The sequence below is a fragment of the Gobio gobio genome, assembly GCF_949357685.1.
Source record: "Gobio gobio genome assembly, chromosome: 6".
NCBI lineage: Eukaryota > Metazoa > Chordata > Actinopteri > Cypriniformes > Gobionidae > Gobio > Gobio gobio.
The window spans coordinates 58,303,138-58,316,070 of record NC_137102.1 but is presented as its reverse complement, the minus strand read 5'-3'; the positions used below and the strand labels follow the sequence as shown (position 1 = coordinate 58,316,070).

At 42.0% G+C, this 12,933-nt stretch overlaps 1 protein-coding gene across 5 annotated transcripts in view; it reads left to right on the top strand.

Moving 5' to 3' along the window:
- tpm4b (tropomyosin 4b) overlaps window positions 1-12,933 on the top strand; it is a 36,347-nt gene that overhangs the window by 22,182 nt on the left and 1,232 nt on the right. For 3 of the 5 annotated variants that reach the window (XM_079819840.1, XM_079819841.1, XM_079819844.1), the window contains 7 exons: window positions 3,667-3,800; window positions 4,127-4,244; window positions 4,356-4,426; window positions 5,022-5,097; window positions 6,015-6,077; window positions 8,565-8,634; window positions 11,911-12,281. In XM_079819840.1, the coding sequence (XP_079675966.1) occupies window positions 3,667-3,800; window positions 4,127-4,244; window positions 4,356-4,426; window positions 5,022-5,097; window positions 6,015-6,077; window positions 8,565-8,634; window positions 11,911-11,993 (615 nt within the window). In that variant the 3' untranslated portion in view covers window positions 11,994-12,281. Of the gene's footprint in view, window positions 1-3,666; window positions 3,801-4,126; window positions 4,245-4,355; window positions 4,427-5,021; window positions 5,098-6,014; window positions 6,078-8,564; window positions 8,635-11,910; window positions 12,282-12,933 lie in introns of those variants that run through there. The other 2 variants (XM_079819842.1, XM_079819843.1) reach the window with 1 other exon arrangement.

Below are 12,933 nucleotides of genomic sequence, written 5' to 3'. Positions count from 1 at the left end.
TATATAGGGGATAGGGAACGATCAGACAGTGCTCTATATAGGGGATAGGGAACGATCAGGCAGTGCACTATATAGGGGATAGGGAATGATCAGACAGTGCACTATATAGGGGATAGGGAATGATCAGACAGTGCACTATATAGGGGATAGGGAACGATCAGACAGTGCTCTATATAAGGGATAGGGGATGATCAGACAGTGCACTATATAGGGGATAGGGAACGATCAGACAGTGCACTATATAGGGGATAGGGAATGATCAGACAGTGCTCTATATAGGGGATAGGGAACGATCAGACAGTGCTCTATATAAGGGATAGGGGATGATCAGACAGTGCACTATATAGGGGATAGGGAATGATCAGACAGTGCACTATATAGGGGATAGGGAATGATCAGACAGTGCTCTATATAGGGGATAGGGAACGATCAGACAGTGCTCTATATAAGGGATAGGGGATGATCAGACAGTGCACTATATAGGGGATAGGGAACGATCAGACAGTGCACTATATAGGGGATAGAGAACGATCAGACAGTGTGCAGACCAGAAAACTTATCGGACTGTTTGTATTCTGTATTTTAAAGTGATATGGAGGAGATCAGGAGGAGAAACGGTTAGAGATTAGGAGGAAACTGCGGCTTTTCCGAGATCAATGGCTCTGGCCGAGCTGTGATATAAACTAAACGCTATTGGCTATTTATAAAGGGGAGGAGCTGATCGATATGCCCCGCCCTGTCTTCCTGTTTCAGTGGAAATTACATCAACTCATTGAATAATGCTGCCTCAGTGGGCCTTTATAATGTTATTTTTGAAGTAGGCATGGATGACTGAATCTGGAATAAACTCCAAACCGTTTTCCACATCAAACATCAAACCTGTTACCTCATCAGCATTTCTGCTCGCTTAGACTCGTTTTATAGGGTTTTACATTAAACCCATAACAGAAACTTATGATGGGAACCCCTAAAAGGCTCTGAAGCGCCTGACGGAACCCTTTAAGGTTCCATTTAGAATCTTTTCTTCTAAGAGTGGAACTCAGCAGTTCTTTACATCCTCACTTCTTGTCTTTATTTGCAGCTTGCTTTGAAAATCTTGACTCAATGTCTTTTCGTCACTTACTAAATACATGCAGCAGATGCAATGGTCTGAAATGATTTATACGGCATGATCTGAATGATTTATGCTCTCCAGTGGAGCATCAGCACTAGATGATTTACTTTTGAATGGTTTAGTGGACCAACCTCCTTCTGTCTCAAATGACCTGAGCTGTTGTCTACATTCATTTTATAGTTTTACACTCTTACTGTATGACAACATTTGAGCCATTTGTGTCTAGGAGAAACATCTGAGACAAAGTTAACCCTGTATAAAGCCTGGATATTAATCAGAATAAAAACAAAATGGAATAGTTTATTGAACCCTTTGATGAAATATAAATAAAGTTTGCCTGTGTTTTATGTATTGTATCATATTTGACCCATCAGGCTTTTATGCCTTATATATAGTGAGAATCAGTAAATAATTCACAGCAATTGAGATATTTGTGCATTGAAGACCAAAAGCATTTGAGATTTTCCTTGTAGCTGTTTTGCTTTGTGACTTTTAAGGAGGCATAATGGTATGATAATGAGATGCGTGTTTAAGCACCTTATAAGGCGTGAGGCCCGCTGTGATCTGTGCAGGAGGAAGGGGGCGTGGCCAGAGGACAAACTCTCATTCAAACTCAAAGAATGAGCTTTCACTCTTTTAACTGGGTTAAAACGACTGATTTATCAGGGTTTAACGGTTAGTTCATCATAAGAAGTAATGTTGTTAACCCCATTGGAAGCATTCATGTTTTGCAACATTTAGCCACAGAGGAATTAATTAGTGTGTTTTTTGGACACTGATTTACAGTTAAATAATCTTTCATGTCAGCACACATTGCACATCTGTTCGCAGGTTAACATGGAGATTGTGTGTGAATAGCATTTTCTAAGTTCGCTTCCCCTCTCTGGAAGTAATGATGGGTGGAGCTTGACTCCCAGCTCCACTTCTCTGGTCGTAATGGGTGGAGCGTGACTCCCAGCTCCACCTCTCTGGTCATAATGGGTGGAGCTTGACTCCCAGCTCCACTTCTCTGGTCGTAATGGGTGGAGCGTGACTCCCAGCTCCACCTCTCTGGTCATAATGGGTGGAGCTTGACTCCCAGCTCCACTTCTCTGGTCGTAATGGGTGGAGCTTGACTCCCAGCTCCACTTCTCTGGTCGTAATGGGTGGAGCTTGACTCCCAGCTCCACCTCTCTGGTCATAATGGGTGGAGCTTGACTCCCAGCTCCACCTCTCTGGTCGTAATGGGTGGAGCTTGACTCCCAGCTCCACTTCTCTGGTAGTAATGGGTGGAGCTTGACTCCCAGCTCCACCTCTCTGGATGTAATAATGGGTGGCGCTTGACTCCCAGCTACACCTCTCTGGATGTAATAATGGGTGGCGCTTGACTCCCAGCCCCATCTCCCTGGATGTAATAAGGGGTGGAGCTTGACCTCCAGCCCCCTCTCTCTGGTCGTAATGTGTGGAGCTTGACTCCCAGCTCCATCTCTCTGGATGTAATAATGGGTGGAGCTTGACCTCCAGCCCCACCTCTCTGGTCATAATGGGTGGAGCTTGACCTCCAGCCTCCTCTCTCTGGTCGTAATGTGTGGAGCTTGACTCCCAGCTCCATCTCTCTGGATGTAATAATGGGTGGAGCTTGACTCCCAGCTCCACCTCTCTGGTCTTAATGGGTGGAGCGTGACTCCCAGCTCCACCTCTCTGGTCGTAATGCGTGGAGCGTGACTCCCAGCTCCACCTCTCTGGTCGTAATGGGTGGAGCTTGACTCCCAGCTCCACCTCTCTGGTCGTAATGGGTGGAGCTTGACTCCCAGCTCCACCTCTCTGGTCGTAATGGGTGGAGCGTGACTCCCAGCTACACCTCTCTGGATGTAATAATGGGTGGCGCTTGACTCCCAGCTCCATCTCTCTGGATGTAATAAGGGGTGGAGCTTGACTCCCAGCCCCACCTCTCTGGTCATAATGGGTGGAGCTTGACCTCCAGCCCCCTCTCTCTGGTCGTAATGTGTGGAGCTTGACTCCCAGCTCCATCTCTCTGGATGTAATAATGGGTGGAGCTTGACCTCCAGCCCCACCTCTCTGGTCATAATGGGTGGAGCTTGACCTCCTGCCCCCTCTCTCTGGTCATAATGGGTGGAGCTTGACCTCCTGCCCCCTCTCTCTGGTCGTAATGTGTGGAGCTTGACCTCCAGCCCCACCTCTCTGGTCGTAATGTGTGGAGCTTGACTCCCAGCTCCATCTCTCTGGATGTAATAATGGGTGGAGCTTGACCTCCAGCCCCACCTCTCTGGTCATAATGGGTGGAGCTTGACCTCAAGCCCCCTCTCTCTGGATGTAATAATGGGTGGAGCTTGACCTCCAGCTTCCAATCTCTGATTGCAATGGGTGGAGCTTGAAGATCCAGCCACACCCTAACCCTACCAATAACCCCTAAAACCTAAATAAGGTGAAGCTCCATCCTTCCATTAGGTCAACAAAGCTGGAGCTGGATTATTTGGCTCTGCAGCGAGCACCACTTGTTCCTTTAGGGTCTTTGATCCTGCCTCATATCGACTGCTTCTCTGTGTGTGCAGGCGGAAGGTGATGTAGCCGCTCTGAACCGCAGGATCCAGCTGGTGGAAGAGGAACTGGACCGGGCTCAGGAGAGACTGGCCACTGCGCTCCAGAAACTAGAGGAGGCAGAGAAGGCGGTGGATGAGAGCGAGAGGTCAGTATACAAACACACACTCGTGCATCTGTGCACACAGGGTCAGGTAAAGTCACCTTTATACAGTACAGGAGGTTTCAAAACAGCTTTACAGGGATGAACAGGAAAATAATGGTGCAATAATTCAATGGTGCAAACAGAATTCAGTTCTGCTGTAAAGCAGCTCTAAAAAGACTATAGTAAACAGTCATTATTCAGCTGAATTCAACTCAGTGTTGATACAGTTTGGTTCAATAACTGCGATATATATTAAGTAAGTCATAACATCAATCAAATGCATAACAAAACATGTGTGTGATCTGTGTATCTGTGTGTTTTGCATCCAGAGGCATAAAGGTGATTGAAAACCGTGCGATGAAAGACGAGGAGAAAATGGAAATTCAGGAAATACAGCTCAAAGAAGCCAAACAAATCGCTGAGGAGGCCGACCGCAAATACGAGGAGGTCAGACACACACACACTTATAATACAGTTTACAGATACTTAATTTGAGTCAGGACTGCTTCTGTAAATATCCTGTGTTAAAGAGAGATATGTGTGTGTGTGTGTTTGCAGGTCGCTCGTAAGCTGGTGATTTTGGAGGGTGAATTGGAAAGGGCAGAAGAGAGAGCAGAGATTGCAGAACTGTTAGTACACATCTTTAACTGAGCCACGAAGTTCAACGCAGATTTTATGCTTTTTTACGTGTTCATCTCTCTTTAGTGTGTGATGTTGCTGTTTGAGTTCTTCTCTATATCAGTGTCATAATCGTCCCGGAGTGAACTAACCTTAAGGTGGCTTCTCATTGAAGTGTGTTTCTGCTATAAAATGTGACTTTTTATTCCTGAGAATTGAGAATTCTGAGTTTATATCTTGCAATTCAGACTTTAACTTGTAGTTGCACGTTTATTTCTCACAATTCTGAGTTTTTTTGCTCTAAATTCTATAAAATCAAAATTGAGAGATATAAATTTAGAATTGCGAGAAACAAATTCTGAATTGTGAGATAAAAATTTTGTATTCCGTGGCAAAAAACAGCTTTTATAGTGTCCTGCTGATCCAAGCTGCTTCAAAAACGTAATACAGTACATATTTGAAAGTTTATGGATTATCACATAATGATTAATATGCGGAAAACTAGCTGCAAGCGAACTCTTGATATTATTAAAATACTTGTTCAGGAACTCCCGTTCAAGCTGTGAGAAGGTGAAGAATACTAACATTTTGTATTCATTTTTACAGTAAAGGTGGAGATCTGGAGGAAGAACTGAAAAATGTAACCAACACCCTCAAGTCCTTAGAAGCTCAATCAGATAAGGCAAGTCAGCTGAATAATGACCCACAATTCCATGGGGCAGAACGGATTTCTGTGTAAATTCTTCATAAATGCATTCTGATATAAGTTGATACATTAGGCCCATAGTATTGAACAATAATCAAATGCTCTCATAGAATGGACTTCTGGGAAATCTGATTCATCTTATAGTGAATTGGTACATTTCGGATGGTTTGTTGAGTCATTTCTCAACAGTGTTCCCAGAAGCCCTTGTGCATCTTCTTCTTTGGTTTGCTAAATACTATTGTTAATTCAATTATATATATTAAGGTGTTTTAGGATGATTTTAAAACAAATTCCCAGTAGTTTGAATGACTTCCCAACTAAAAGAACATTTCCATTAAGTTATAAAAACATTATTTCTGAATGTTCAAAATGCCCACAAACACAATGCAACGTTACTTTTAAATGTTCTCTGAACATACAAGTAACTATTTAATCATGCATAATTATGACAATGGACTAAATTATCTAATAAACTTTTCAAAGTAAGAATAAAGTGCATCTCATATTTGTTGTTGAAGATCCAATCAAACTGCAAAAAATCTTTCCGCCACTGTATTATGGCTAATGCTAAATCAATATTTCAATAATGAGTTTGTTCAATGGTCACACTTGTGCTATTGTTTATTTATGTACAAAATTGTGAATGTTCGTATTCGGTTTATGTCATGGTAGTAATTTTTATATATTGTCGGGCCTATGCATTTCATGATATCGATACGTTTAATTTACATTATATACATTTTTGCGACTTGCCAGAGGAGAACAAAGCAATTCATCAGCGAGTCATTTTTATTTCTTGTCAATTGAATTAACCTTTGCACAATAAACATGTCTGGTATAATGTTGCTCTAAATCTAAGGTCTAAATAACCCTTTGCTTGTTTTCTCTCGTAGTATTCGGAGAAAGAGGACAAGTATGAAGACGAGGTCAAAGTTCTCACTGATAAACTGAAAGAGGTGGGAAAGTTTAACCTAAATCAACTGTTTATTCTAATAGTTTTGCATGCCAGTCTTTCTTTCTTATTCCAGGAGCATGCTTTACACAAGTACACAATGTAGAATCCACTGCCAACCCACAGCAAGCGTGCAATCTCATTATAAATACTCAACATGTGTTTTTGTGTTACTGTGGCATACTGTCATACTCAAGTGGGCGATAGAGTTTCCTTCAAATGCAAATTGCATTACACCAGATGTGTCATTATACAGGTCCAACTTAAACGGTGCAGTAAGCGATTTCTGATAAACGCTGTTGATATTTGAAAGCCTCCGCCCCCCATTCACGTACAGGCTATGCGAGGAACAAACACATCTACTCCATTAGCCCTCTTAACCGGAAGTCACACGCTATGCAACACAGGCAACGACTATGGCCAAATCTGCTGTGCCTGCCGCCCAAGGGTATTATGACATCAATAAGTGAAAGCAATTTGTGTTACTATGATAATTCAGGTCGAATGTCTAGTTGTTATTTAGCTCCTGTACTCCTTCGATGGCAAAGTCATCCCTTCCATCACAAAAAAAACAATGAAGAGTTTTCATGAACAGCTCCCTACATAACACGATAGTCCAAGTAACTAATATATTATAAATGTGACCAGATTAAGAGGTTATAGTGATCACTAAAAGGGACACGCCTCTTCCTGCTGATTGGCTCACTCTCTCTTCTCCCCCATCATGAATGGACACGCCTCTTCCTGCTGATTGGCTCACTCTCACTCCTCCCCCATCACGCCCCCTCTGCTGATTGGCTCACTCTCTCCTCCCCCATCATGCCCCCTCTGCTGATTGGCTCACTCTCTCTCCTCCCCCATCATTAGTGGATACGCCTCTTCCTGCTGATTGGCTCACTCTCTCTTCTCCCCCATCATGAGTGGACACGCCTCTTCCTGCTGATTGGCTCACTCTCACTCCTCCCCCATCACGCCCCCTCTGCTGATTGGCTCACTCTCTCCTCCCCCATCATGCCCCCTCTGCTGATTGGCTCACTCTTTCTTCTCCCCCATCACGCCCCCTCTGCTGATTGTCTCACTCTCTCTCCTCCCCCTCATGAGTGGACACGCCCCTACTGCTGATTGGCTCACTCTCTCTTCTTCCCCATCATGAGTGGACACGCCTCTTCCTGCTGATTGGCTCACTCTCTCTCCTCCCCCATCACACCCCCTCTGCTGATTGGCTCACTCTCTCTTCTCCCCCATCACGCCCCCTCTGCTGATTGGCTCACTCTCTCTCCTCCCCCATCATGAGTGGACACGCCCCTACTGCTGATTGGCTCACTCTCTCTTCTTCCCCATCATGAGTGGACACACAACTACAACAGCAGAAGACCCCACCGGGTACCACTCATCTCCACTACAAATAGGAAAAAGAGGCTACAATTTGCACAAGCTCACCAAAATTGGACAGTTGAAGACTGGAAAAATGTTGCCTGGTCTGATGAGTCTCGATTTCTGTTGAGACATTCAGATGGTAGAGTCAGAATTTGGCGTAAACAAAATGAGAACATGGATCCGTCATGCCTTGTTACCACTGTGCAGGCTGGTGGTGGTGGTGTAATGGTGTGGGGGATGTTTTCTTGGCACACTTTAGGCCCCTTAGTGCAAATTGGGCATCGTTTAAATGCCACGGCCTACCTGAGCATTGTTTCTGACCATGTCCATCCCTTTATGACCACCATGTCCCCATCCTCTGATGGCTACTTCCAGCAGGATAATGCACCGTCACAAAGCTCCAATCATTTCAAATTGGTTTCTTGAACATGACAATGAGTTCACTGAACTAAAATGGCCCCCACAGTCACCAGATCTCAACCCAATAGAGCATCTTTGGGATGTGGTGGAACGGGAGCTTCGTGCCCTGGATGTGCATCCCACAAATCTCCATCAACTGCAAGATGCTCTCCTATCAATATGGGCCAACATTTCTAAAGAATGCTTTCAGCACCTTGTTGAATCAATGCCACGTAGAATTAAGGCAGTTCTGAAGGCGAAAGGGGGTCAAACACAGTATTAGTATGTGTTCCTAATAATCCTTTAGGTGAGTGTATATATATGAGTGCAACGGCTTCTGGAACAAGAACAAATGTAGGGTGTGGCTTGATTTTGTCTGTGGGGAATTAATTGGATGGTTGTGTTTTGCTATTGGTCGATCTCATGTGAGTGACAGGTTGCCCCGCCCTCTTCATCAGAGAACAGAAAGTCGTTGCAAGAGGGAGGGGAAGTTATTCTGATCAACGATTAAAAGGCACATGAATAAAAATAAAAAAATCATGTGCACGGATATTTATAATATGCAATATTCCATAAAAAAAATTGTCTTCTCAAGAAGATTCTTTTTAAAATAAATGAAATGTATAATGGATTTACATGCATTCGCATTTTGTGTAGAGTATATTTCAGACCATCACTCTCCCCCTCATTCTGTGCCTCTGTGTTTCCCCCACAGGTCGAGACTCGTGCAGAGTTTGCTGAAAGGTCGGTGGCCAAACTGGAAAAGGCCATCGATGACCTGGAGGGTAAGTTCTGTGGCTGTGATTCCCCGTTCCTCCCTCAGCGAATAACGTCACTAATACCGTCAGCTGGAATGTAACCTTTGTCCCCTTTGACTGCGTGCGGCAGCCAGTCGAGCTTTATTTGTCTGTTCATTGTAGTAAAAGAAAGAAGAGCGGTAATAGTGCTAGCATGTTTGACCTGTTTAACTTAACTTTTTAAAGTCCCCCCAATAATTGTATCCATTTAAACTCATCTTTGATCACCAAAATTACATATTTAAAAAAGATTGCCTGTGAAAATAATTTCACATTTTAATGCGTTAAAGGTGCACTATGTAAAACATTTTCAGTAAAATATCCAAAAGCCACTAGGCCAGTGTTATATATTTTGTTCAGTTGAGTACTTACAATATCCCAAATGTTTCCAACTCTTTGTAAATCGTGAGATATTGCTATTTTAACCAATGAACCATGACTGTGAGGGCGTGGCCTGTCGATGACATCATATCTGAACACACAGAGTAACGTCATAACATCATCAACACACTCAGATGTGTGTAATATGATCATCAGAGCTGCGTTTCCTCACACTCATGAGCGGAAATGGCGCTGGCGACTGTGTCATAATAAAAGTCCCGCTGCTCGTGAGGCGTGTGTTGCGTTCATCTTATTAACAATCGCTCCAGCGGTTCCTCAGCTCCTCAACACTCGCTCCTGCTCTGCTTCAGACTACAGTAACGTTAATAATCACATCCATCAACATGATTTCTGCCCGAGTCCTGTCCAGATTCTGTCCCACTGTCTGTGGGGTGAAGACCACATGTCCCGAGATTCTGCGCTCAAACATGGCGTCATCAAACTACGCCTTTGTTTTGAACAGGTTACATAGTGCACCTTTAAAAGTATACGTGGATCCATGAATATGTAAATTAGCCCCGCCTTTATTCACTCACACCAGCTCAGAAACTCACTCACTCAACTTTACTGTAGTAAACGCTGCACAATGGCAAGTGGAAATACTGGTGTTGACTGATGAATTTGCTCATGGTTTGTCTTTAAAGCAAATTCAAAAACACCACATAGACATATACAACATTAAACACTTGATTTTCACCATAGGCGGTCTTTAAATAGTTTTAGCAAACAACTAGAGAAGATGTTCAAATTAAAATTGACCATTAGCCTCACATAATGAGCTGGATAATGTCACGATTGTCTTCTGTGGAGCTGCTTTACAGCTCTTTCTGAACTCCCTGAAACGCCTCCATTGTAGTCTTGAGTTTTCTTCCGGGAACAAACACGTCACAATATTCCTCATTTAAATAATTAATACGCTGAATAAAGGGGGCGGGGCCTGATTGAGTTAATTAGTAGTGTGTTGAAACTGGCGGTTATTGTAGGGGGCGGGGCTTTCCCCAAACATGCTGGAAGCGCTTGACCAATCTCAACACACTGCTCCAGCCGACCAATCAGAGCACAGTGTGCTTTTCAGAAGGCGGTGCTTCATAGAGACAGGAACTAAACAGAGCGTTACTGACAGACTGGGAAGAGAGGAGCCAAAACAATGGACATTATGGGGAAAATAATGTGTTTTTTTAACGTTCAAGCAAGAAAACAAAATCCAGGCTTCATACGAAATTGCTTACTTCCCTACTATATAGTAGGCGAAAAACAGTATGTGACAGAAGACTATGTCTGAATATAATAAAGTATAGGCAAAAAGTAAGCCACTGGAGAGGATTTATGAATGACAGTGAAGTAGGGGTGTAACGATTCGTTTTAACAACGATTCGATTCGTATCACGATTTGAGGTTGTCGATACGATTCAAGGACGATATTGGTTCATTTAGAACGATACGATCCGAAACGATTCAGTGACTTGAAATCGATTCAGTAACTTTTTAGCCAAAAATTGTGTGACTGAAATAAATATCTGGATACTGCTCAATGCAGGTGAAGTTTCCTAGATTCCTGTTGTTTCTTGTAAGGGAATCAGGTATCAATTAATTATGGATATAAACAAACAAGTAAACAACAATTAATGGCAAATGCATTCAAATTTTATTTGAATAAAGTGCAACCAACAGTTTAGGTTGAATTAAAAGGAAGTTAACCTTTTCTGCTCTCATTTTCAATTTTCAATACATTTTCAATAAAAGCACAGTAAGTGCAACCAACATTTCAACAGTAGGTTAACCTGCTACTTCTGCTTTTGTTTTCCAACATAAAAATATTACAATATTAGTATAAAAAATAAAGTGCAACTAACTACTCTTCAGGTTTAATTAATAGTAGGTTTACCTGCTATTTTTGCTGTTGTTTTACAACATTAAAATAATACAAATACAATATTAATATCAAAAATAAAGTGCAACCAACATTTCTTCAGGTTGAATAAACTGGCTGAACCTGCTACTACTCTCCGTTTAATAAACAAACAATATTTAACAAAGATAAAATGTAACCAACTACTCTTCAATGACTCTACAGATTTCTTTTTCAAAAATATCAACATGATCTGACCGCAGAACACTTCTCTGTGCGTTCACGATGTCGCCAGCAGTACTAAAAACTCGGTCTGCTGGCACACTGGTGTCAGGAATGCACAGGTAACATTTAGCAAGGGTTGAAAGTACAGGTAAAACGTTACTAACTTAGCTCTTTCTCCTGGTGGCTTGATAATTTCTCGCCCGTTGGCTTCTCTGTCATCCGCCATCCTATGTTTTGTTTTCTTAGCGCTGCTGCTGGTGCGTGCGTTGCGATGATGTCACAGATAGGCAGACTTAATCGAGTAACGTTTAACGGCTTTATCATTAAAAGTGCTAAGAAAAAATATCCATTTAAAGTCTGACGTGCTTAAATCCAATGCGTTATTTCCCATGATCGATACAATCGATTGATTACCTTTTAAAACGATGTTAGATCGATATATGTCGTCCGGAAGGCCATCTTGCCGAGCACAGATCGATGTAGTTAGATCATAGGAAAATAAATCGATACATCGATGTAGTAGATGAATCGTTACACCCCTACAGTGAAGCGATGTCGCTTATAGGTCACATGGTGAATGTAGTATGTCCAGATTACATCTAAAGTATGTACTTTAAGTCGTGATGTAATTACTTATTCAAAATAAGTACCTGTGATTTCAAACTCTCTCTCAAAGACTTGATGCACTGTGTCTTGTGAACTTATTGTTTCCTTTCTTTTTCTTTCTATAATTTCCTGCTCCTGTTTCCTGCTTCCTCCATCCTCGGCCAAAACGCCTCTCCTTTCTGCTCTTGACCTTTGACCTCCAGATGAAGTCTATACTCAGAAGCAGAATTACAAGGCCATTAGTGAAGAGCTGGATCTTGCCCTCAATGATATGACCTCCTTATAGAAGGTGTTATGTGTCAGCAGTGCTTGAGCTGAATATCATAAGATGGATGCACCATTATTCTGTGATTGACAGCCTTCTCGTTCAATCAAGCAGTGCTGCTCTGCATAAATTACCCTGTGGCTTCCTGATTGGCTGTGCCTCTTTCTCTGTTTCTCTGCTCACCCTGTGCCTTACATATTTCCAGTCTTTTAAAGTTTGGTTATTCCTCTAAAATGTAATAAACCTTTTCTGCTCTTTCTTGTTTCATTTTCTTGCTTTTACAAATATAACACATTTCCTGCCTCTCTGATCCTGAGTCGTCTTAATCTTTCTCCTTTCAGTCATCTTTGTAGCTCTTTCATAATAAAATCATAATAAATAATGCAATAAATTTATACTATACAAGGTTTATGAGACACCTAGATTAGGTAGCAGGATAAAGAAGACGAGATATAATATTGCATACTGTAGTACTGCTGTCTAATATTTAGTAAGAATTCAGGAGACTTTCTAAATATTTTTTAGATATTTCTAAAAATGTTTTACTGCCAAATATTCGGATATGTGCAATATATTAGTGGTTTAAGGTTGACTGGGAGACTTGGTTACGTAATTTCTGCTTTTGTTTCCATTTTCATGAGAACAAATTTTATTAAAAATAGCTCCTAAAGAAGCATATAGTATAATTTATCTCAGAGCACATTGTATTACTGTAATTAAAGGGGTAATGAACTGCATTGTTTTATTGTTTGATGTTTCCTGTGATGCACTTATAATGTTAGTATGATTTTACATAAAAAATTATTTAAAAACGCCCAGAATTTAGCCCTCTGAACGCTCTGTTTGAAGGGGCGTGTCTGCCGTGAGACTTCAGTGTAAACGCCCACTGCTGTGATTGGCCACTGTGAGACTTCAGTGTAAACGCCCACTGCTGTGATTGGCTAACATCTTTGCATTTGAA